The 24,679-nt window shown below is 38.7% G+C and overlaps 1 protein-coding gene across 1 annotated transcript in view; it reads right to left on the reverse strand.

Annotated features, from left to right (window-relative positions):
* Positions 1 to 24,679, reverse strand: part of SLC35D2 (solute carrier family 35 member D2) — a 48,673-nt gene that overhangs the window by 6,152 nt on the left and 17,842 nt on the right. The window contains exons 4-9 of the mRNA XM_054588098.1: positions 22,290 to 22,357; positions 15,158 to 15,229; positions 14,189 to 14,257; positions 10,035 to 10,137; positions 8,682 to 8,774; positions 3,687 to 3,754 (exon numbers count right to left, since the gene is read on the reverse strand). Of these exons, the coding sequence (XP_054444073.1) occupies positions 3,687 to 3,754; positions 8,682 to 8,774; positions 10,035 to 10,137; positions 14,189 to 14,257; positions 15,158 to 15,229; positions 22,290 to 22,357 (473 nt within the window). The remainder of the gene's footprint in view (positions 1 to 3,686; positions 3,755 to 8,681; positions 8,775 to 10,034; positions 10,138 to 14,188; positions 14,258 to 15,157; positions 15,230 to 22,289; positions 22,358 to 24,679) is intronic.

Raw genomic sequence — 24,679 nt, forward strand, 5'->3', positions numbered from 1 at the left:
TAAAAATAAGTACATAAAATCTTTAAAAGGGGGGGCACTCTTATTGGGGCAGAAACAGATTAGGATAATCGTCTTTGAGCCTAGGGGCTGGTCCCAGTGGCTGGTATGAATGAACCAGAACCTTGTCATTTCTCAGCAAGGTTAAAAAGGTCTGCAGAACTAGCTTTTTAAAATAAAGCTGGTCAACTTAAGTTACAGTCTATATTTTACTATCTTAGCTTCTACAGCCCAATTTGTCTTCCTGACATAATTTCACTCTGTTATATGCTTTACATTACAAGTAGCATTACAAGTAGCATTTCTTAAAGCTGAGTCCTTCACCATAACTCAACAGAAAAGTCTCTCCTCTTCACAATTCCATTGACTTTTAAATTACATTTTTAAAGTGGAGTAACTTTTTTAAATTTATTTTCACCTTGGAACAGAGAGTCAATGGTTGGAAAAAGTTAAGTATGAAATGCAAACCTGAAAGCAGCAAACGTAAGTAAGAAGCTGAGCCTCAGAGCCCTCTGGAGTCTAGGGTTAGAAGCTCCTTGAGCAGGGGCCTGAGAGAAGGGCACAGCCTGAGCCCAGCGCCAGCTGCTCTGAAACCAAGGATGTTCTCAGAAGCTCACAATGGTCTCAACTACTATGAAGAAGCAAATGACCCCATCAGATACTGTCCTCTGAGTGAGAAACTGCAAAAAAGAAGGATTCTGAAAAATCCACCATGCCAAAATTGAAGCATCCTTCTAGAGCAGTTTCATAATTAAAACTTGACCACTGAAGGTAAGGTATACGTAACAGAAAGACCACTCTTGAAAACCCATTGCTATAGGTAGAAACCAAAATCATCTGAAGTAAAAAAAGACAGCCCAACCGAAGAGGACACCATCAAGAAATAAATATTTTTTATTTTTTCCATTTCCATTTATCCCCCTTATCCCCCCTTCCCCCTGGAACCACCCCACTGTTGTCCGTGTCCACGAGTCCTTTTTCCTTATTGCTTGATCCGTCCACCCACCCACCCCCACCGTAGCTGCCATCCTGCTCTCTATCTATGAATAAGAAACGGAAATATTAACAACAATAATATTTAATACTTACTGAGCATTTTCTATGTGACCTGCCCTGTTCTAAGTGCTCTTTACTCATTCAATCCACAGAACCCCATCTTATAAATCAGGCACTTTAGCTCACTGTTCTTATTTTAAAGGTGAGGAAATTAAGACTTGGCAAGGTTAAAGAGCTTATCCAAGGACCCAGAACTATAAGTGGCAAAGCCAGAACCGAAACCCAGACTGTCTGATTCCAGAGCCCCGGCACTTCACTTTTGGAATGGTGTGACAATTTTAGTGGCCTCAAAAGACCCACTTAAAAAACTGAGACCTACCATGTTTTCATCCTTAAAGTTGGGTGAAATCTGAAATGTTAATGATTTCATCATTTTACTGATTTATTTATAATTACTATGCCTTTGGGACATTTCCATTTGCAAAGTGGCCACTGATTAATATATTAAGAACTTTGAACAAGAGAGTATTTGAGTGCTGAGAAGCATATTTTTAAATGGGAAAAAAATTGTATGGAGTTGTACACAGATGGGGTCAATCAAGTCTCTCACAGGCAGGCCCCAGAGTGACAGCTCACATCCAGGCACTGCCGGACCATATCACTCATGGGACAGTTAAATAATAAAGCACAAGAATCTCATCAAGTTTATAATCACGTGAAAAAAAGACTTTGACACTTAGCTCTGCTGTTCACATGTGACTGGGCTGAGCCAGGGAAAGGTGCTGGTCTGAATTTGTGTGATACGGGTTGATTTTTTTCTTAATTGGAAAAGAAAAAAAAGATAGTTTAACAGAAGGTAACTCACAACATGAGTTACCCTCTTAGTAGCTTAGTAGATTTTTTTTCAAAGTTGAACATTCTCAGTCAACAACTGGGTAAACAACAAATATCTTACTAAACTCATGCTTCCAGCAGTGGCTACTTAAGTACTTAGAGTACTTAATACTCTCCCACTGCAGAACAATCAATAACTGGAAAGGATACATTATTTGAGAGACTGATGGTCTTGAAAGAGGCACAAGAGATCATTCAAAATCACCCCTGTGAAGGAGGGGGAAGTGGGTACACAGCAGTAAGGAATGACGGCCCCGCAAGAGTCAGAGCAGCAGACAGTGGGGCAGGATGCGGTTGCCTCAGGGCAGAGGCACAGCAGAACAGCACAGTCTGGAAACGGAGCCCTGGGCCCAACTCCACATGGGGAAGATGGCCCAATGTGGCCCACTGAACCCAGGCCCTCCAAAAAGCCTGAAGTGGTCTAGGTCAGGGGCAACACCTGGCAACCAGCTAGAGCAAAATCAACTTGTCCCTGTAGGAAAGTTTCTCAAATTCCCAATTTCAGTCAATAGGACTGATTAATATTAAGCAATATGCTCACAATCACAAGTCACCAAACACACTAGGAAGTAACCATAAAGACAAACTACACAGTTAGTCAACAAAGTGCATATTTCGATTCTTAAGAACTGCAAGTGTTGGATAATCAGATACAGAATACAGAATAGCTATGCATGTAATATTTAAAGAAATAAAAGGTACAGTCACAAAGATCACCAATGAAAGAATGTTAAGAATAAGTTTGAGAAGAAAAGCTGCTAAATGTTGGCAAATAAAATATGAAATGCTAAAATCAAAAGCTCCATCATCAGGTTAAACATTAGATCAGACGCAGCTGAAGAGGGGATTACTGAACTAGAGGATATACATAAAATATTTTTACTGTATGTGACTAATTTATACAATTAAAACCCAGTTTGATAACTGAGTATTGATCAAAGAAGTCATGAATTGTCTTAGTTCACTTACACATCATTAAAACTGTAGTATTCATGATTTAAAAAATACGAAAGAAATTCATGTTTCTTTACAGAAAAAGCGTTTTGATAAGTACTTCTCTGAGACAGTCATTCAAAGACCCTTTCATATGGGATAAGACCCAGGTGCTTGTTTACACAGGGAGCCCAGCCCAGCAAGGCTACTCCCAAGTCTTCAAACAGTGACAGCCTCTGGAGGGGAAAACTGCAGTGCTACAGGGCAGGGAAGAAAGGAATTCCTAGTGAGTGAACGAATGAATGAATGAGAAGGAGGGAGGGAGGAAGGGTGGCTTCTGTTACCTGTGCATTTCTTTGCAGCTTTTGGATTATGTGCTAGCTGCATTATTATCTATACATGAAAATTTTCAAATTTGGGAACATAAAAAAGAAAATAAGATACAACTCCATGGTTTTGGATAGGAAGACAGACCTAAGGAATATTTGAAAAGCAAAAGCTTAAAATTATTGGACAACATAATGGCCTCAACATCGCTCAGAAATTTCCCTGAATATAGTAGGTACAGCACTACAGAAAATGGGGAGCTTGGTAAACATGGGACATTGTGACAAAAACAAACACAGTACAGAATCTGACATGTCAGCTAACTTCATTCGAAGCTAACTTTCAGAAATCAGTAGGCAACATCTGTAGCAGAATGTGGCATGTAACATGAGTCCAGTCCACTACTCTGTTACAGGGGTACTTCCAAGAGAAAGTTGAAGGACAAAGGAATTTTGACAGAACAGACAGAATGTATATTTTGATTTGACTTGTCAAGAGATACCATAGACCAAAGCTTATATTTATCTTTGGTTTCTTACCCCAAAAAACAGGAAAGAAGAAACTGTATGATAAATAGAACATTCTTCCATTGGTTGAATTCAGTAGCCTAGTATCAAAAAGAAAGAAAACTAATGATTATATTAATAAATTACAGTTTAAATCTATTGGTTTTACCAAATTGTGAATTTTATTTAGTACAGAAGCCAATTTCCCAAAGAGAAAACATTATTTTTTTTTCAGATTTTATTTCTTCTTCTTCTTCTTCTTTTTTAAGAGAGAAGAAGGGAAGGGAGGGAGAGAAACATCAATGTGTGGTTGCTTCTCACGCACGCCCCACTGGGGACCTAGTCCGCAACCCAGGCATGTGCCCTGACGGGAAATCAAACTGGCGACCCTTTGCTTCACAGTCTGGCACTCAGTCCACTGAGCCACACCAGTTAAGGAAGAAAACGTTATTTTAAAAACCCTAGGTAGTACCAGTTATGTGACATTGGGCAAACTATTTTTTCTTCCCTAAACCGGAGGTCCATTTTACAAAATGAGGATTATTTTCTTAAAACTTCCTCAAACAATCAATGTGAGGATTTAATGAAATTGTTTAGAATCTTGCAGGTGGCAAACACAAAATGACAGCTATTGTTCCTATGGTTATCATTAAATTTTTACTAAAATTGTAGTCACAAAAACAGGTTTGGTTTACTTTCCATAAAAATAACCTTAGGACAAAGTTTATTATAAAATGAATAATGTTGGTATTACTCTGATTTTCAAGAATTTGCAAATGCGTAGGAAGTATCATCAAAAATAAAAACTTATTTGCTATTTACAAAGCAATAAAATAATTTGGTGGAGGCACTGGCAGACAGAAAAGTTTAAGACTCAATTTCTCTTCTTAGTCCCTAGCTGAGAAAATAAAATTAACCCTCTTGAAATGACAGGTGACAATAAAAAGAAGTATTTTACTCATGACTTGTCCCTTGCCTGCCTCCAAAAATTATTTTAAAGGAATTCAAGATTTGCCTTGACCAGTGTGGCTCAGTAGGTTGGGTGTCATTCCACAAAAGAAAAGGTCACCAGTTCAATTCCTGGTCAGAGCACAGGCCTGGGTTGTGGGTTAGATATCTGGTGGGGACACATGTGAGAAGCAACTGATCATCGATGTTTCTTTCCCTCTTCTCCCTCTCTCTAAAAATAAATAAAGTCTTTTTAAAAAAGACTATCCTAAATTGCTGAATAATATAATTAAATATAAGTTGTATTTACTTCCTGTTAAGCAGTATTTTGCTGGCCAAGTTTTAATAACTTCATATGTTTAACATTATTTAAATCTTGCTTAAGTTTATAATTCAAATTGTTTAAACAAATTAAAATGGAATTCTCTTGTCTGATTACTACAACCTTGTTACACTTTATTCTCAGTGTTTCGTTAGTAATGCTTTGCCTACCTCTCTTATCAAAAAGATAATACATTTTAAATGGTAATAACTACTGAAACTGATTGCTGCCTACATGGGTTTGTTATACTATTCTCTCTCCTTCTGCATAGATTTGAAATTTTCCATCTTAAAGCATTTTTTTAAAATGCTTACTTGTGAAAGAGAAAATAGGTCATACTAGCAAGCCTCATACCAAAGGGGCAGAAACCAACTTCTGACGCCAGGGCAAAAGAGTAAAACCAAACAAAAACCATGCAAAACACTCTGCGTCTGAAAGTCAGATAGAATTGAAACTAGTAGAAAACCATACAACACAAACTTAAACCAAGTAAACAGTAAATCAAAGTTATATGTTCCTGATACCACATAAACCATAGAGGGCAATGAAGTAATTTCATAAACCTTTGGATTCTTTGCCAACCTAAAGTTTGACAGATTTCAGCTTTATTTTGTCTCTCTAATGATGAGGCTGTGTGAGTAGCATTTTAAAAAATAATATAGCATGACATTTATTTTAAAACAGAAAATAATTCAAGATGAATAACAATAACAGTACTTTTTCCTTTAGACTTATTATTGCTGTAAACATATGCTGGTATGTGAATCATTTTCATTTTGCATTTATGGATTTTTAATCAGCAAAAAGTCATATTTACCCCTATTCATCAACTGTAATACACTAAATGTACTTTGACAAATTGCTGGTTATAAAAACAGTCACGGGAATGTAAAGTGCAGCACAGAGAATATAGTAAATAATATTGTCATAACTGCTCATGGTGTTAGGTGGATGGATACTAGACTTGTTGAGGTAATCACTTAAGTAATATAAATGTCTAATTACTATGATGTACACCTGAAACTAATATAATATGTATGTCAACTGTAATTGAATTTTTAAATAAACCTTTAATAAAAAAAATAAATGTGCTTTGATTCTATAATTCAATGATTCAAATGACTTTAGTTCACCTATTGAATGTTTTCCAGAGGCCTATTTTGTTAACAATCACTAACTGTTAATCAGAGATAGAATCAAAGTGCTATTAGATCTACCAACTGTGTAAGTTCAAGGTCCAGGAGTGAACCCCCAGTACAGTGACTCACACCGAGTCCTAACACAATCTCTGACCTTCTCCTGTGAACCTCCCCTATAACTCATCGAAGTGCTCCTTCCACCAAGAAGAGAAGTTAACATTTAGTTTAATTCATCCATCAACTTCTGGTACAATCAAGCCAAACTTGGCAAGTAAAATGCAATTTTACATTGCAGACTAACACACCTATATACAGTAATTTGCTTTTTTATTGCATCTAGCGAACAATCTAACATGGAAGCAGTCATGGTCAAAAGTGACTGGAAGAAGTTTGTCCTGAATCCATTGCTGTGGAGGAACAAATTCTCCTTTATCCTCAAGGTTCCTTTGGCTGGCTTAATAACCAAATAGACATGACACAGATTAGCAAGAGAAAATAACCACATTTAATACATACATACTATTTAGCCTATTTTGCTCATAAGGTACTAAAATTAAGTTTCTGGTCACCATGACATTCATAACATTATTCCTACAGGGAAGTATGCTTTTAGTTTCCATCAGGTACTCACAGAGTTTCTGGGAATTCCTAGATTTCTATTTCTAGAAATAAATATATATCTGAAACAGCTCTGAAACACCAGGATTTCAGAATAGATACACTCCACTGACTTCAAAAGAAAACCTCATTTCTATGATAATGAAATGAGACAAGCTGTTAGAGACTATTTCACTGAGGGTTCATAACTTCCCTTTTGATTTCCAGTCAGGGCCCATAATTAGATTGCAGGTTCGATCCATGGTTGGGGCACGTAGAGGAGGCAACCAATTGGTGTTTCTCACATCGATGTTTCTCTCTCTTGCTCTCTCCCTTCCTCTCTCTCTAAAATCAAGACATATCCTCAGGCAAGGATTAAAAATAAATAAAAAATAAAATTAAAAGCCCCAAATGCATTTTAAAATCAATTGACGGGGGCTGAAAAGTAAATATTGTGTTTTCTGATATCCTGCTCTGCATGTTATTCATAGAGAGGTGTGGGTGCCTGCTCTACCTTCCAACACTCTGAACTACAGGAGGCCTCAGCTCACACAATGAGAGCTCATTAGCAAACCTGCTCTTTCTGGGTGATTTTCAATAGAAACACGTGGAAATGGCTGTTTACCCAGGAATGCTGTGGCTAAGCCCTTCTGCTGTCCACTGCTTTTTGGAGAGGAAATATACAAGCGAGAAAGTACAGTTTTGAGAAAGGACAATAGGCCTTGACATTTACCCCCAGGAGTCCCCAGAAACCCACAGCCTTCAAATCTATAAAAGTGCTGCAAATGGGCCCTGGCTTGTGTGGCTCAGTGGACTGAGTGCTGGCCTGAGAACCAAAGTGTTGCTGGTTTGAATCCCAGTCTAGGGCACACGTCTGGGTTGCGGGCCAGGTCCCAGCAGGGGGCGCGCAAGAGGCAGCCACACATTGGTGTTTCTTTCCCTCTCTCCTTCTACTCTCTAAAAATAAATAAAAAAAATATTTTTTCTTAAAAAAAGTGCTACATATGGGACTGACTCTCAGCCTGTGTGCACCACACACCCACGCCGACTGTTAAACACACAGAAACTGCTGCCTGTGGGAGAAAAACGGCTGCTGCACAGGGCCTATCTGACCGCCCGGCCTCTGCCACAGGCCGCAGGGCTTTGGTTCTGTGGGCTGAGGCCACACCCTAGATTTTCACTTGACTTTAAACATCCCCTTAAGACACAGGCAACATTCCTAGAGGTGGTGTGGCCAGCAACTTCCTGAAGAAACAGGGCTGGCAGAGCCGGCACACTTTAAGGTGACTGCTGTTGGTGTCCTGGGGTGCACACTGGCCTCTCCTGAGAGACTGGCCTCCATTCTCTCCAGCTGGGCCACCTATATTTCTATTAATTCACCACTTTATTTGTCCCTCACTGGTGTGCCCACACAAGGGAGCAGGGCAGATACCAGAAGAAAAATACTCTCTCAGAATTCAAGCACAGATCCTGGAATATTTAGAGACAAAATGGCATGATGTCTGGAACGTGCTTTAAATTATTCCAGTGGGGGGAAAAGTGAGAGCAGAGAGGAGAGATGAAATATCAATGGCAAAATACCAAAAAGTGTGGAAGCTGGAAGGGTGCATGAGTTCATTAAATTATTCTGTTTTGCATATGTTTTAAAATGTCCATAATCAAGGTAATAATAAATAAATTCACTATTTAATGTCAAAATCCCCTTCTAAGTTAAGTAATGTTCCCAGTCTCCCCATATCAACACAGGGTATTAAGGCTCAAACTCAGGTTTTTGTGGCCATTTTCCGACAAGCTTGCAGTCCAGAGTTCTTGGGACTACTTCCTGCCACCTCGCAGGTGTCTAAAGGTAAATGCCAATCGAAAGGATAGTGCCAAAGGTATTCATGGGATATCAAATATCTTGCTCTCATGGAACCCTAGTAACCTTTACATGTTGTATTGCAGTGAGTGCTGAAGGTTAAATATTAAGATTGTTATGTAAAAGACTGCTGAGTAAGAATGCAGTGACTGCCATCCGCTCACCTGCTGAAGGTCTCCCGTGGAGACACTAAGGATGAGGGTCGGGATAATCATGAAGCAGGCATTGTAAAAAAGCACTCCGTACTTCCCTAGCTCCTGCGAAAACAGAGAAAACCCCACTTGATTTTAGGAACATGAAGCATCAAATTTCCACTTATAAACTATACATTTATGCAGTTACAAAATGTTTCTTGACTAACTCTACATTGGAATATCTTCAGTAAATCTCTAATGTAAAATGCTTCCTTTCAGGAATTCTGTAATCTCAGAATAAACATTTATTTAACACAAAAATGACCGATAAAATAGATGGAGATGGGTAGCCTCCAAGGTTCCACTCTTCTCTGATATTCTAATTGTTTTTAAAGCATGCATTTCAAAATAGAAAAATTTGGAACAAAATAAAAAACACTTAAAAATGTTAATATGAACAGAACTTCTTAAAAATATCTGCTCTTTCTATTAAAGAACAGCAGGGTTAAAATGCTGGGTATCTAATTTTGCAGTCTTCCATAAATTTACTTTTCATTAAAGCACTAACACTACTTCCCCACCACTTTCCATAAAGGGTGACATATTGTGATTCTCAAAGGCAACAAAAGTGTTTTTGTAAAACTTCCACCATTAAAATACAAATGGCTGAGCAGAAAAAAAAAAAAGAAAGAAAAAACCCAGCTCATAGAAATAAGCCTGTCCATCCGAGGAAACCCCTCACTTAACACAAAGAACTTAGTACAAAGAACCGTCTGTCTGTCTGGCTCATCCTCCTGCACTTCCGGAACAGCTGGGGTTGGGGTGAGGGCTGGGGGCAGCACCTCAGCAGAAAAGCTCATCTGCCCACCATCCCCCAAGTCTGTGAGAGGCAGTTACTGCTGGACAGGACCTTATAAATCACCCACTCCAAACATCTCATTCCACAGATAAAGAAACTGAGGTTAGTAGAAGTTCAGGTTCAAAGTCACAATGACGGCCAGTAAGCAGCAAAACTTGTAACTGGAACCCTTATTTCTAGACTCTCAAGCTGGAGCTGCTCTCAGACTTCAAACTGGTCACTGATGATGGCGGTTAAAAAAAAAAGTCTTTTAATTTTAATTTGCTTTTCGTAATAATCCCTTTTATATATTCTGATTTTGCATCAATAGGAGTGGCATCTTTTCCCATCCTATCAAATTTGCAATCAAAACTTTGAAAGACAAGGAGTAACAAGAAACTCTACAGACAAAATCACTGAAAAGAAATTAGTGACATTATGTAAATTAAATTACATGCCAACTTTACAAATTCATTTTATTTTTTCATGTAATTTCAGGGGGCAGATGACAAAGCCTAAAAGACGTAAGAGTGAATATATGGTACCTTTGGGTCCATTTTCTGTTTGGTATAAACTCCATTCGCTGCCGTGAAGATATCATTCAGGAATACAAAAATATAACCTTCCAGGTTAAAGGCAAGGTCGGAACTGGGAGGGACAACAGAACAGGATGATTATTCAGAAATTCACATCTTGGCCTCAAAGCTCTGCCCGTTTCATCGTTCCCCAATCAAATCCATTTGTGACGCTAGTAACTACTTTTCTCTAGTATAGTTTCCCCCTCAGTCTTGGTGAATGGTTAATTCCTCTGCTTTGCCTCCAGGCAAAAACAAAACCAAGTCATTCATGGCTTGAACTTAATCTTGAGTGGCGTAGAACCAGAGGACATTAACCATCTTCTTTTAACTGCAAAGCCCTTTCTTTTGCTAACTGATAAACTGGCATAATAATTGGTGAGCTCTGCGTTTCTAAGGGAATGACTTATTTAACATAGCCAGTGGCAGTTCCTTATTATAGTAAATAGGGCCATCGGCAGGGTACAGCCCTGCAGAGACAGCTGGGCAGTGACTGGGGCAAGAGGGGTCATTTGAGAAAGTGACACGTACATCTGGTGTCCAAACAGTCACATCATCCACCAGAATTCCCTGTCCATCAAAAAGGCAGAGGAAGCCATTCCTTCCCTGCAACTCCTCCTAAGGCTCCCTTCTTCCCATTCTTGTGAAACATCTTCTCTTCAATTTTTACTTAAATAAATAATACTAGTATAAAAATATTTGGGGGGTTGTGACATGGGGAGGAAACACAGAACAACAGCTCAGCCAAGATGTGTCATCCACCTGCACTTGACCCCGCAGACAGTATAAGACCCATGTCATAATTCATAATATACATTGCCAAGGAGGTGTCCTCTACCCTCTTAAGTTCAGTGACTGGAGATCTGTGAATTGAACTGACAATAGATAGGTAAACAGTAAAACACACACACACACACACACACACACACACACACACACACACACACAAACTGTAGTAAATATTTTATGCAAAGTAAAACTCAAGTTGTTAGATTCTATGGCTTATATACCATTTTAACAAAGAGGATTTAGGTTTTGAGGAACAAATAAATTATGGGCAAGGGACTAGGAAATATATTGGGAAAACTAATGGAAGATAAGGATTATTTTAGTAAGGTCTGTTTATATTGACTCTCACTGTTGGTGATAAGAACTGCTTTCCTATTTCCTGGTCCAGGAAAGGGGACACCTTCACAAAGAGAAATTTATGATCTGCTTTTAGGCAGAAAAGGGAGGGCAGAGAATTCCTACATCTGTTGATTCTCAATTGCCTTCAGCTCAAAACAATGTCTGTGCCAAAGCTTCATATTTTGGAGCAGCATATCCTGGTCCCCTCTTCAATATCAAAATAAGATAATTTCTAACCAAAGAGAAAAGCAGAGAGAGGCAAAAACTGCATCAAGATCAGAACACACTTTAAACCACATTTTGCTTAAAGCTACCACTGGCATTATTATCTACAAATATATTTGTGAGAATGTAGGTTAATTTTAGATCACAAATCAGAATTCTGCGGCTCACTCACAGAAATAGAATCTCTCAAAACAAGGGTTCAAACCTCCCGCGTACTCACATTAGGCTCAGTGATTGAAAGTTGGCCATTCCCTTAACTGGCAAAGAGTAGAAAAAGCAAAATAGCCAGGTTTCTAGAGGAATGAAGGGAGGTGTTGCTCACTTCCTCAGAGAGCCTGAAGGAAATCCCCAGAATTCTCAGGTCTCTCTCTGGGGATTGTGGGGGTGAGCAGTTGGGGCCAGGGCAGTTCCAAACAGCATTTGGTTAAGCCAGTAGTGAAAGCACAGAAGTTTGAGAAGAATTTACTTGTTTATAAATGAGCAGATTCATGGTTAACCCTTGTGGTTAAATATGGTTGTCATTTAGGGCTGTTTAGACATTCTACTTCAACTTTTTCTGGACATGTGACTTGGGCAAATAAAGTCTAAGAAGAATTAACACCTCACTTCAGGGCCAAAGCTTGCAGAAGTGAGTGCACAATTTCCCATATCCCCCCTTCCAGCCTGGATGAGTAAGAAGCTCCCTTTGAGGCAGGGTCCCATCAACCTGAATCTCTGAGCAGCTACACTGAGTAGAGCACACACATTAAATGGTATTGGTTTGCATGTGTGGTGTGAGCAGAATACGTTTGATATGCTAAACCATCAAGATGAAATGTGGGGGCTGTTTGTAATAGCAGCATTAACTGGCTGATTGAACTGAGTCCATTCTAGGATTACTTGCATTTGGATGAGTTAATTTCAGTGACAGGACGGAAGGTTAGGGCCTCAGCTGGCCTACAGCTAGGAACTGTCTGTACTTGTCACTCACGAGGATGTTCTCCATTCTGTGGGTGCTGAGAGAGGGGAAAGTCAAGAATCACTATTGCAAGCTGGCTCTTAGGTAATGCCAGCTACCCTTCCAGCTCATTAGAGCATCATATATGTCAACTATGAGCTGAATTTCTACTAACTGGTCCTGGAACATGCTTCCACACACACACAGCCCCTGAAGTGCTATTCCTCACCAAAGACTTACAGACATGTTTATAAACCATTTTTTTGTAAAAGTCTTCAACTGGCTCTAAGTCAATGGATTTCAAATTGAGCTCAAAGAAATGCAGGAGAGAGAGGCTGCCTGGGGGTGATCCCCAGAGTGCCATGGAGGGAGGGAACTTACAACAGGGCACCTCCCTTTCTTAGCTACTTCACTCATCTGATTTTGTCTGAGCAAATGTCTTCATGACTAAAACAGGCTCTGAGTACTTCTGCTTCATGTCTGTGCCATGAACACATGAGGGAACACAGCGCTGACACAGGGGCCAGCCTCCAAGGGGCTGAACTCAGCCTCAGCTGGACTGGGGAGGAGCAAGATACACATGAAAACACCACTAATAAACTGTGGTCTGTACATTTACTATGATAATAATAATAAAACTTATTGTCTGTTACCATTTGGTCTGCTATATTTTTAAGTCTATTTCTTTGGGTTATTGTCTGTCCATCAAATAGAATGGAAGCACCATGAAGGCAAGGAATCTTGTCTGTTTTGTTAACTGGTAGATTCCTCAGCACCCGGAATGATGCCTGGCATACAGTGAACACTCAATACATTTTTGTTGACCTTGGCCACACACTAGTGTAAATCCTAGTTTATTATTCCCTCATTTACTTCTCACGAGGAGCCTATTAGGTGGATGGTATTCTAATCTCTACTTTACAGTTGAAATAACGGGCATAGGGAGGTTGAATAGCTTGTCCCTGTTTACACAGCCAGTAAGGGAGGCGGCCAGAATAAAATCCCAGACATCCTGGCACTGTAGCCCACACCCTTATTTAATTTGCAAGTAATGATCCAGAACTGCCGTTTCTAAATGACGACACTAGTTTAACTGGAATTCCTCTAACCTTTTCTTTCTTCCCTTCATTCAAGTTGGTTTTTCTTTTCTATTATAATCTTTATAGATGAAGACACTGAGGCACAGGTAGGCTGAGAAAGAACTGATGGAGGCAAGACTAAGTTTTAAACCCAGGGACTGTAACTGCCCACATGCTGTAAACACCATGCTATAAAAAATAGGAGTCTGAATGCCTGCTTCAAATGCAGACTTGGAGTTCTCATTCCTGGTCTTGCATATTAGTGAGTAAGGTATTAGTCATGCACTGGTATTGTGGGCTCCTGTCCCAAACATTGCAAGATATTTCATGAGAGTGTTCTGCCTTGGAAACACTAACCGCTAAGGCATCACAGGACGATAAAACAAGTCAGCATTCAAGAGCTTAATAAATCTGTTACTCTTCTTAATCAAATGCCTAAGAAGTTTTCAAGTAAAATTTTTATACTGAAGACAAATATTCAGTAATAAAAGTAAATAGTTCATTCCTTTTTTATGAAGAGATGTTATATTCACATGTTATAATGCTCTCTTTATATATTCTCAGAAATGTTCCGGCTAACATGGAATCCAGTTTGCCTTTCACAGGAACACAGGGAGGTTCCCTAACACCAACAGGTTGTCTCTTGGCTGCTCAGTTCAACAGCAGCCAGAAGGAAAATAAAAAATGAGTACGAGGCTTGGCCTATTGTCAAAGACACAAAGAAGTTATTGAGCAGAAACTGCCCAAAGTCTTACCCAGCTGCTATGAAAGCACCGAGAATGATGGCAAAGACACTGACAATGATGTCCGAGGAATATTGTTTCCTGTAATAAATACACAGATGGGTCGAGAGAGAGACAGACAGACCAATGAAGCAAGAGAGTAAAAAAAGATAGAACATATTTTAAAAACAAACTGAATATAAACATTGCTAACAGTTTTATAGCTAAAGTCAAATGAATAATGCTTTACCTAGGGAACACATTAAAAGTATCTGTAAGGAGATTAGTAAATTGGACCAAATTTACTGCATTACTTAAGAACTGCCTTAATCTAATTATGAATGTATTTCTCTGTTCTCACTAGAGAGACGCCGAGACAAAATGCAGAACAGCTCTTGCTGGTAGGTCTAGTTGGTACATACTTATAAATCAAGCATCCAAAGGTTAAGATAAAATTGGGCCATCATCCAAATTCATTGCTAAATTACCTTCACAGCAAAATCAGGAATTACCTTTTTGGATGTCAGCCTGAGTATCCTTATGAAAAATTTCTAACCCAACATTATAAAAATAAGTATTCTGATGTTCCATCATTATCACTGCATCAGAATGGATTTCCCTGATTGTCTCCCCTCCTAGCCTAGATGTACACATGGACAATTTTTCCTGTGTTCCAAAATCAGTGTATAGGCCACCTGGCTAAGGAAACATTTATACCTGTTTAAGGGTTGTTGGTTTTAAAAAAAATAAGTTTCTACACCAACATGTATTATTTGTCTAATGTAAAATTATAATTAAAAATTCACTCATTAAGTTCATAGGGAATCATGGAAACAGGAGGCTGCTTTTAAGTTAACAAACTATTTGTCCTTAAGTTATTGCTACTAACAATTCAAATCAACTATTTGGAAAGAAGACTAGACGTTGAGAATTTGCTATGTAAAAATACTGCAGGAAAGGGGAAAGAGGACATCAGAGGAACAGAAGAAAAACAAAAATCACCTGAGTATTATGGTTTCCAAGAGTAAAGTAAGTGGAATGGTAAATTTCCTGAGCACTGTGAACATCGGCAAGCTGTCAGGAAAAGATTTAAGTAGAATACCATCAGGCACCAAAAAAATTTTTAACCTGTTTTACATTTTTAATTAAGCCACTAATTTTCCAAATTAAATATGAAGAATTAACCTAATTCTCATGTATGCTACTTACAAATCACATTAAATAATTTAAAAACAGAAGATTAAATAATCTCATGTCGCTTTCACCTATTAGCTATTTAAAACAACAATATCCAACTACTACAAAATTGTGCTAAACTAGTACACGATGTGAACCAATACACCCTTTGGCAAAACAAATTGGCGCTATATATCAAGAGTCATTAAATGTGCCTAACCCTGGACCTAATTACTTCTTGTTGGCAAACGTATCCTAAGTAATAATCCAAAGAAAAAACAAAACCATGTGCACAAAATTGTTCGCTGCAGTAGTATCTTTGGGAAAAAACATCAGAAACAACAAAATGTCAGACAACGAAACGATGGTTAAATAAATTATGATAAATACACTGAGGAAACATATATGATAACTCTACTACTATTAGAAAATAAGTATTAATTAAAACAAGGAAGATATAAAATTATGTAGAGTCTACAACTGTAACAAGGCATATTCTGTAGATAAAAAAGACTAAAAATAAATATTTAAAATAGTGTGTTAGCAGAGAGAATTACCAGTGATTTCTCCTTCAAAATTTCATGTAATGAGGCTACATTCAGTGCTTTAAAAAACTACTTTTACCAACTCTTAAACCCCGGAGATTCCAGGACACAGATCAATGTACAGCCAACAGACTGCCAGGGCTGGAACAGTCCACCTCTACCTGCTTCCAGATGTGACCCTCAGGAGATGGTGGCCTTGGGAAGGAAAGTCAGAACCACAACCCAGAGTGGGAGTGGCCAGCTCCTCCCGACCAGACCTGAGGAGAGATTTCACATTAACAGTGGCACTACAACCAGAGACCAAGTGTGGAAAGGATTTTCAGGAACTTTATGTCCACACTGAAAGATTTCTTATGAGAGCTTAATCTCTTGGGCAGGAAAGAGGGGAGGGTCAAAGGTTCTTTCTGGGTCTTTTGTTTCTTAATAAACAGCTTCAAATAAAAAAGAAAAAGAGATGAGACTTGTTTGAATTGCCTTAGTCAGAGTAGTCAAATAAAAGCCTTGCTGCTTTCAATTAACTTTAAAAAATATTTTTAGATAATGTCTTTTAAAAGCAGGTAAGATATACTTAATAATCGAAAGTTAAATGTTTTCCTCCTCAGACCAAGAATAGGACCATGAAGGTCTCTCTCACCATTAAGTCTATTCACCATTGTCCTTGAGGTTCTAGACAAGGCAATTAGGCAAGGGGGCGGGGGGAAGCACAGTTTGGAAAGGAAGAAATAAAGTTACCTTTATATACAGATGATATATATAGAAAAGCCTAAGGAATTCATTTAAAAATTATTACAGCTCTGACCAGTGTCGCTCAGTTGGTTGGGTGTTGTCCCACAAACTGAAAGGTTGCCGGTTCGATTCCTGGCCAGGGCACATGCCTGGGTTCTGGGTTCAGTCCCAGTCAGGCATGTGCAAGAGGGAACTATTCAATGCTTCTCTATCACATTGATGTTTGTCTCCCACATCGATGCTTCTCCCCCTCTCCTTCTCCCTCCCTTCCCCTCTCTCAAATAAATAAATAAATTGTATTTAAAAATGTATAAAACTTATTACAACTAATGAGTTAAAGAAGTATGCCAGAAACAAATGAATATACAAAAATCAGCTCTACTAATATTCATTAGCAATGAGTAATCCTAAAAGAGATTAAAACAATTCCACTTATGATAGCATCAAAGAGAAAAAAATTCTTAGGAATAAATTTAAGAAAAGAAATGTAAGATTCATACACTAAAAACTACAGAATATTGTTAAAAGGGTAAAGATGATTAAGTGACAAGACATTCTTATGTTTATGGGTCAGAAGGCATAATGTCATTAAAATGGAAATATTCCCCAAAGCAGTCCAACAGATTCAACACAATCCCCATCAAAATTACTGCTGGTGATTTTCGGACTTCTGGCCAAGATGGAGGCATAGATAGATACACTTTGCCTCCTCACACAACCAAAAGTAGGACAAGAAATTTAAGAGAAAAAAAAAAACCCCAGAAATGCCAGAAAATTGAACTGTATGGAAGTCTGACAACCAAGGAGTGAAAGAAGAAACACCAATTCAGACCAGTAGGAGGGGCAGAGATGGGCAGTTGGGGTGGAGAGGATGTGTGGCAAGGCAGCAGCTGGAGGACTGGGAGTGGCTAGTGGTCCCACATTTGCGTGTGGATAAACCAGTAGGAACAGAAGAGCAAGAAAGACCGCGAAACCTAGGGTTCCAGAGTGGGAAAAGAAACCTCTGGCTGTAAAAACCTATAGGGGTTGCAGTGGCAAGAAAAACACCCAGCCTCATAGGAGAGTACACTGGAGAGATGCATAGGGTCCTAGAATGTACATAAACCCACCCACCTGGATATCAGCACCAGAAGTGCCCAATTTGCTTGTGGGTAGCAGGGGAAGTGACTAAAACCCAGTTGAGAACTGAGCAAGTGGCACTGTTTCCTCTCTGACACCTCCCCCATATACAGTGTCATAACACAGAGACATGAGTTGCCCCACCCTGGTGAATACCTAGGGCTCTGCCCCTCACAGTATAACAAGAGTGCTGAGACAAAGAAATGTGAGTCCTAAAGAAGATAGACCCAAGGAAGTACACTCCAAGGCACATCATAATTATATTACCCAAGATTAAAGATAAGGAGAGAATCTTAAAAGCAGAAAGAGAAAAAGGAGATAGTTACCTACAGAGGAGTTCCCATAAGACTATCTGCTGATTTCTCAAAAGAAACCTTGAAAGCAAGAAGGGGCTGGCAAGAAGTTTTCAAAGTCATGAAAAGCAAGGACCTACATCCAAGATTACTCTATCCAGCAAAGCTATCATTTAGAATGGGAGGGCTTCCCAGAGGATGTAAAGTGAACGGAGTTCATCATCACCAAGCTCTTACTATATGAAATGTCAAAGGGACTTATCTAAGAAAAAGAAAATAAAAAACTATGAACAGTAAAACATAGGGGAAGGGGAAGAATGGGGGAAAAGGTACAGGGAATAAGAAGGATAATTGGTAGGTACAAAATAGACAGGGGGAGGTTAAGAAGAGTATAAGAAATGGAGAAGCCAAAGAACTTATATGTATGACACATGGACATGAACTAAGTGGGAGGGATGGGGAGCGGAAAACAGGGGGATGGGGCGGTGTAGGGTGGAAGGGAATAAAGGGGAGACACAAGCAAAAAAATATCATTAAAGAAAAAGAAAGAAAGAAAGCAGAAAAAAGTTGGTAGACCCAATTTCAAAACTTAATACAAAGCTACAATAGTAAGCACTGGTTTAAGGACAGGCACACTCCTATAATCGATAGAATAGGATAGATAATCAAGAAATAAATCCTTACAATAATGGTCAATTATTTTCAACATGGGTGCCAAGACAATACAACAAGGAAAGAACAGTCTTTTGAACAAATGATGCTGGGACAGGGGAACATCAATTTTTCACCTAATAGGTTTAGTATACATTGATGATTATTATCTAGACCCATTATTTCACTGCAAGTTGCAAAATGGTGATTTTTTTTTTTACCTATGTTACCCCTTCTGTATTTATTGTGTAAACTTCTTAAATAAATACAAATTTTCACCATTTCACATAGGAAAGGCAGGATAAGAGCATCATTTTTAAATGTTCAGAGAAATAATAGTGTGTCATCTTCACTGGTAACCAATGAGAGTTGTTTTTGTTTTTTGCTGTCATGAACTCATAAATTTTCATTTGCTTGATTCAAGTTTTTTATCAGATACGTGTTTGCAAATATTTTCTCTCAGTCTGTGGCTTGTCTTTTCGTTCTCTTAACACTCTTTCAGGGCAGACACTTTAAATTTTAATGAAGTTCTGCTTTCATTTTTTTCTTTCATAGACTGTGCTTTTGGCATTGTGTCTAAAAGCTCATTGCCAAGCCCAAGATCATCTAGATTTACTCCTAAGTTTTCTTCCAGAAGTTTTATAGTTTACATTTTATACTTAGGTATATGATCATTTTAAAGTTAATTTTTGGGAAAGATGTAAAGCTTGTGTCTAGATTCAATTTTTTGTGTGATGTCCAATTGTTTGAGCACCATTTGTTGAAAAGACTCTTTTCTGCTGGTGGGAAAGTAAATTGGTACAGTACGGAGGTTCCTCAAAAAATTAAAAATACACCTACTATGCTACCCAACAACCCCTATTCTGGATATCTTCTGAAAAAAACTGAAAATGCGTACTCATAAATATATATATTTTACTCCTACATTTATTGCAGCATTATTTACAATAGCCAAGACATGGATACTATCTAAATGTCCTTTGACAGATGACTGGATACGAATATGTGGTACATATATGTTGGGAACTGTCCCGCCTGGTTTCAGGAACTGTAGCCTTTCCAATGGCGAAAATGCCTTAAGGCTGGAGCTGAGCGAGGGGGCCTTGGGAAAATAGGCCACTGAGGAGACAAAACCTGTCCCCCTGGCAGGGGTGCAGCCCCTGCTTCCCTCACATTCACCCTGCTTAGTCCTGGAGGATGGCTGGTCAGTCAATGATGGGTAAGACCCCTCGATGGCAGGGGCAACCTAAGACAGGCACAGTCCCATGGGGGCCATTAGGGAAGGACTTGGGGGACACGGAGAAGGGGCAAAAGACCCTCACCCTTCAGCTTTGATATGGCCGGAGTCCCTGTTCTATCTGAAAGAAGTCTCCTTATCTCTTGGCTAGTCTGCTGCACCCGCCTGGCTAAGGCTTGAAACAATACTAGAGGCAGCCCTAGACTGGATCAGACGGTTCCTGCGGGGAAATCAGGCCGTGAAGTAAATTACTTGAAGCATGCTGTGTTCTGCCCTCAAAGCTATGACAACCGCCTCACGCTGGGAAGGAAATTTACATTATTCACAGACCCTGACCCTAAACCACTTGGCGCTCTTATGTTTACTCATCTCGGACCCTTGTAAATCGGTGTGTTCCTGCCATTTGTTTTCTTCAAAACATCATCTATTCTCTGTAAACATTAACATATTGATGTAATGAGAATACCTGTACATTCCTACTACCTAGTCCCCATTGATAACCCTTTCAGAAAAAGCCACTCAACACAGGGGCTCAGGGCATTCTCCACTAGAGGGGATTGCCAGCCCCTTTCCCTGGCAGACTGAGAAACGTCTGGAACGACTTATTTTATTTCTCCATCCGGAGCGATCCGGAGCGGCTCCGCAAGACAGAGGCTGCTCCCCTTCACATATGCACAACGAAATAATGCTAATTCATAAATAAAGATAAAATACTGCCACTTGGAACAACATGGAGAAATCTTAAGTTAAATAAGTCAGGTGGAAAAGGAAAAGAACCATATGGTTTCACTCATATTTTCAACAAAAAAAAAACAACAAATGAAGAAACAAAATTAACAAACAAAAAACTCATAGATACCGCCCTGACCAGTGTGGTTCAGATGGTTGGGTGCCATCCTGCAAAGTGAAAAGTTGCCCCTACAATTCCAGGACAAGGCAAATGCCTGGGTTGTGCCCCAGGTCCCTGGTTGGGAGCATGTGAGAGGTAATCATTTGATGTTTCTCTCCCTCCCTTCTCATCTCTCTAAAAAAAAATAAACAAAATCGTAAAAAAAAAAAAACAAACCCTCATACATACAGGCAACAGAATGGTGGTTACCAGAGGGGAAAGGGGTCTAGGGGAGGACAAAGAGGGTAAAGGGAGTCAAATATATGGTGAAGGAAGGAAACTAGACATCAGCAGGTAAGTGTACAAGAGCGTATATAGATGTTGTACTATAAAGTTGTACATCCAAAATGTATATAAAGTTATTAACCAGTATTACCCCCAACAAATTGAATGTTTCTACAAAACAAGTTTCCACTAGGATCACTAAAAAAGAAAAAAAAGGAAAAGAAAAAGGCCCTCATATGGGAGGCAGAGACCTGCAATGTGAGAGGTGGCCAGCTGTCATTGTTAACTGAGGGCACCACCCAGGCCCGCAGGCCTGCAGACCACTCAGAGAAAGGCCAAAAGGATACATGGTAACACAGCAATAACATCTACCACAGGAAGCTTTAAAACAAATTTGAGGTAATTAAGGAAAAATTATTGCCCTGATCAGATAAGAAAACAACAAACCAACTAATATGTGTAACTGAAAACAGTATTTCACATTTCTTTCATAAGCACACCTGTCCTTTCCTTTCTAAACAAGAGAAAGGCAACAGGCCAAATTTCATCCTTCTCTGTTTTATATGTCCTTCTCCTTCTGGCCTACCTTGTACCTGCCTCTTTTCCATTCTCACTATTCAAGCCGGTTCTCCTCCATTTTTGTCACTCTTTGTACAAACTTCATTATTTACATCTTTGAAATAAGATTAGTGACTCTGATGTGTGTTCATTAGGCTACATATTTCATACCAAGTGTCCTGATTTATAGGATGGTTGGGTCTTTCTACACTTCCATTTTTATATTTTATAGTTACTTTTAACAAATGTAGTCAATGAAGGGACTCTGAAATAAATTTAAATGAAAATTGTAGAAGTATATAGCACACACTTGAAGATAATGTCTGCTATTTCTTTTTCCCTGTACCAAATATGACCTGTACCAAATGACAGAATGTTTCTGCTTTTCTAAAACTGTGATGAAACCAAGTTACACAGAACTACACTTATATAAATGGTTCTTCCTGAATAAATCGCGCCCCCCGCAGGTATCTTGATCCTAGAGATCTCACTTTCTATGGTCAGACTTGAACATAAACAAAAAAAAGAAGAAAAAAACAGTTTTTTTAACATTTCTAAAAGCACTAACAAGTTAAACCCAAAACTCTATCTTATTTTACAAATTATTAAATATTATTGTGTTCTATATGTAGCCCAAGCAGTATCTTGAAAAATTGAATGTGGCCTTTATATCATTAGAAGCAAACAAGTGAAGAACCATTACCCTGCATTCTACCTTAATTTACTTGTGCTTGATAATCCACTTATGTGGTTTCCAACGTAGAGAAGAGGCAGGGGAAACAGCTTCAATAAAAAAGAAAGAATATTTGGTTAGAATTTCAATAACATATTTTCCTTCATATATAAAAATGGTGACATTCACTCCCCAGAAGTAAGCAAACACTTCTGAGTTTTTTTCTCTGCAATGAATGTGAATTGTGCAGAATCCAAAACACATTCACAAGTCTGTCCACGTGATCAAAATAGCTAGGTGGGCACTGATATCCATATTCATGGGGAAGCTGGATAGAAATAGAAATCTTGACTTTGCCCATAATAGACTATGTTCCTAAAGGAAGCCTCTGGACAGGGACCTTTCTTGTTGAGTTAAGGAGGGGTGCTTACAGTTCATGCATGAAGTTCAAAAGGCTGTAAAAAGTGCAAACTTCTGTATTTTGTGCACTCATATATTGCACTTTTCTGGACAAAGGCAAAGTTTGTTCACATCTCTCACTGGAATGTCACGAGATTGGTGACCCGTTCAAAAAGATGTGCATACCAGCCACATTACTTTCAAATTACTTTGTCTTAAAAGCCTAAAATAATTATCTACATAAGGCAAACAATGCACATCCTCACCCTATACTTGAATTTAGGTTTACTGAGCTCTGACCTCCTGAATTATTTTCAGATTGTCAAGAGATATACTGTTCAGAACATAATGAAGAAACAGAATGTAATACCTAGTCTTTCTTAAGTGAAAAAAATAAATATCCTTTCACATATGTTAACTTTTCAGAACAGTTCAACTGACATAATAGTCCATAGCTATCAAGGAGAGTCTAACATTTCTTTTCGTACTAAAAAGACATTAAGCATGTAACTCAGATAAGATATCCTTTATCTTATGGGTTTAAGATATGGGTTCTGAAATACTAAGTACCATGTGCCAAAAAAGTTATAGAACTCTACTATGAAGAAATTTGCGCAATAAAGATCTGAGGAAGAAAGGTTAATAGATCCAGGACCCTCCCCTTTATTCATCAATAGCTATTCAGGTTAACAGCCTACAACTGATCCAACAATAACACAGTTGGTGATATTACAACTTTAGAGGGTCTTAGGCATTGAAAAGAATCAGTTGTCTTCATTTCCATAAAAATTTCAAAATAAAAACAATACTGACTTGTAGTTTCTAGCAACAGTGGGTTAAATTATCTATGCTAATCCTGCTGCTGAAAACAATTAAAAATGCTAGATAAAATAACTTATAAAACCTTCATAAAAGCACAAAAGGACAAGAAAAATAGGAATTCCCAGGCCAAAACTTAAAGGGAGAACAGAAACTCAGAGAGAAAAAATAGAAGCCAGAGGACAGCAGAATTTCATCTTCAAAATTCTGCCAACAAGACTATTCTTCAAGAACAAAGGAAAAATTCAAACTTTTTCCGACAAATGAAAACTAAGGGACTTGACCACCAGCTGTAAATTCTTAAGTAGGTGCTTCATCAGGAGGAAAATGTGAAGTGTGAGATGAAATAGGAAAGAAAAGCAAAGGAAGCAGTAAATACCTGGGTAAGTGTTGTGGAAGAAATGGGGCACACGCTCAGCCTAGCAACCTACCCTAACTAAAGGCAGGTCATGGCGGCAGTCATGTCCTGGGCCGGCACGTTTCCCCTGACAAAGGCTGATCTCTACCTTAACTGAGCCTGTCTGTTGTCTTTTTGCATCTATAATAACATACCTTTGGAATGTCAAATTTCCTTTTTCCAGACCCCTCAAAGCACAGGCACTGAACTAGGGGGAGATCACAAATCCCTTCATTGTTATTGTTATCATGTAAATTGTTAACTGTTACTATCCTGTACCCACCTATGTAAAAGATGCGTCCATCATTTTCCTTTTTATCCAATCCCAGAGGTTTCCCCACTTTGCTTCCTCTCACCTCCCTAATCTATCACCAATGGATTTCATGTAACCCACTTATGACTCCTCTTTTATTATAATGTATAAAATAAGGTACAAAACTGCCATTCTTCGGAGTGTCATCTCAACTGGTTGAGGTTTTGCTTCCTGGCAATTGTCATCAGTTTGGCTCAAATAAACTCACAAAAATTCTCTACAGGTTTGACTGTGTCTATATTGACAATATGAATATACATTGATAGTTTTTTAAAAAAGAAAATAAAACATATTGTTAAATTTAAATAAAGGTAGAGTATACATTAAAGTGTCTGCTGACAAAAGCATATAAATTGTGAGGAGAGGTAAATGGGTGAAAGGCCTGGCATTGTTGAGGGGGAGGGTACGTGTATTAATCAACTTTGGAGACTGATAAGTTAGTTATGCCTGTTGTAATTTCCAGGGTAACACTAAAAGAACTGAAACAGAAGTGGTCCACTTCAT

Source organism: Pteronotus mesoamericanus, unplaced genomic scaffold (assembly GCF_021234165.1).
Source record: "Pteronotus mesoamericanus isolate MK-2021 breed Mesoamerican mustached bat unplaced genomic scaffold, CSHL_Meso_final scaffold_125, whole genome shotgun sequence".
Taxonomy (NCBI): domain Eukaryota; kingdom Metazoa; phylum Chordata; class Mammalia; order Chiroptera; family Mormoopidae; genus Pteronotus; species Pteronotus mesoamericanus.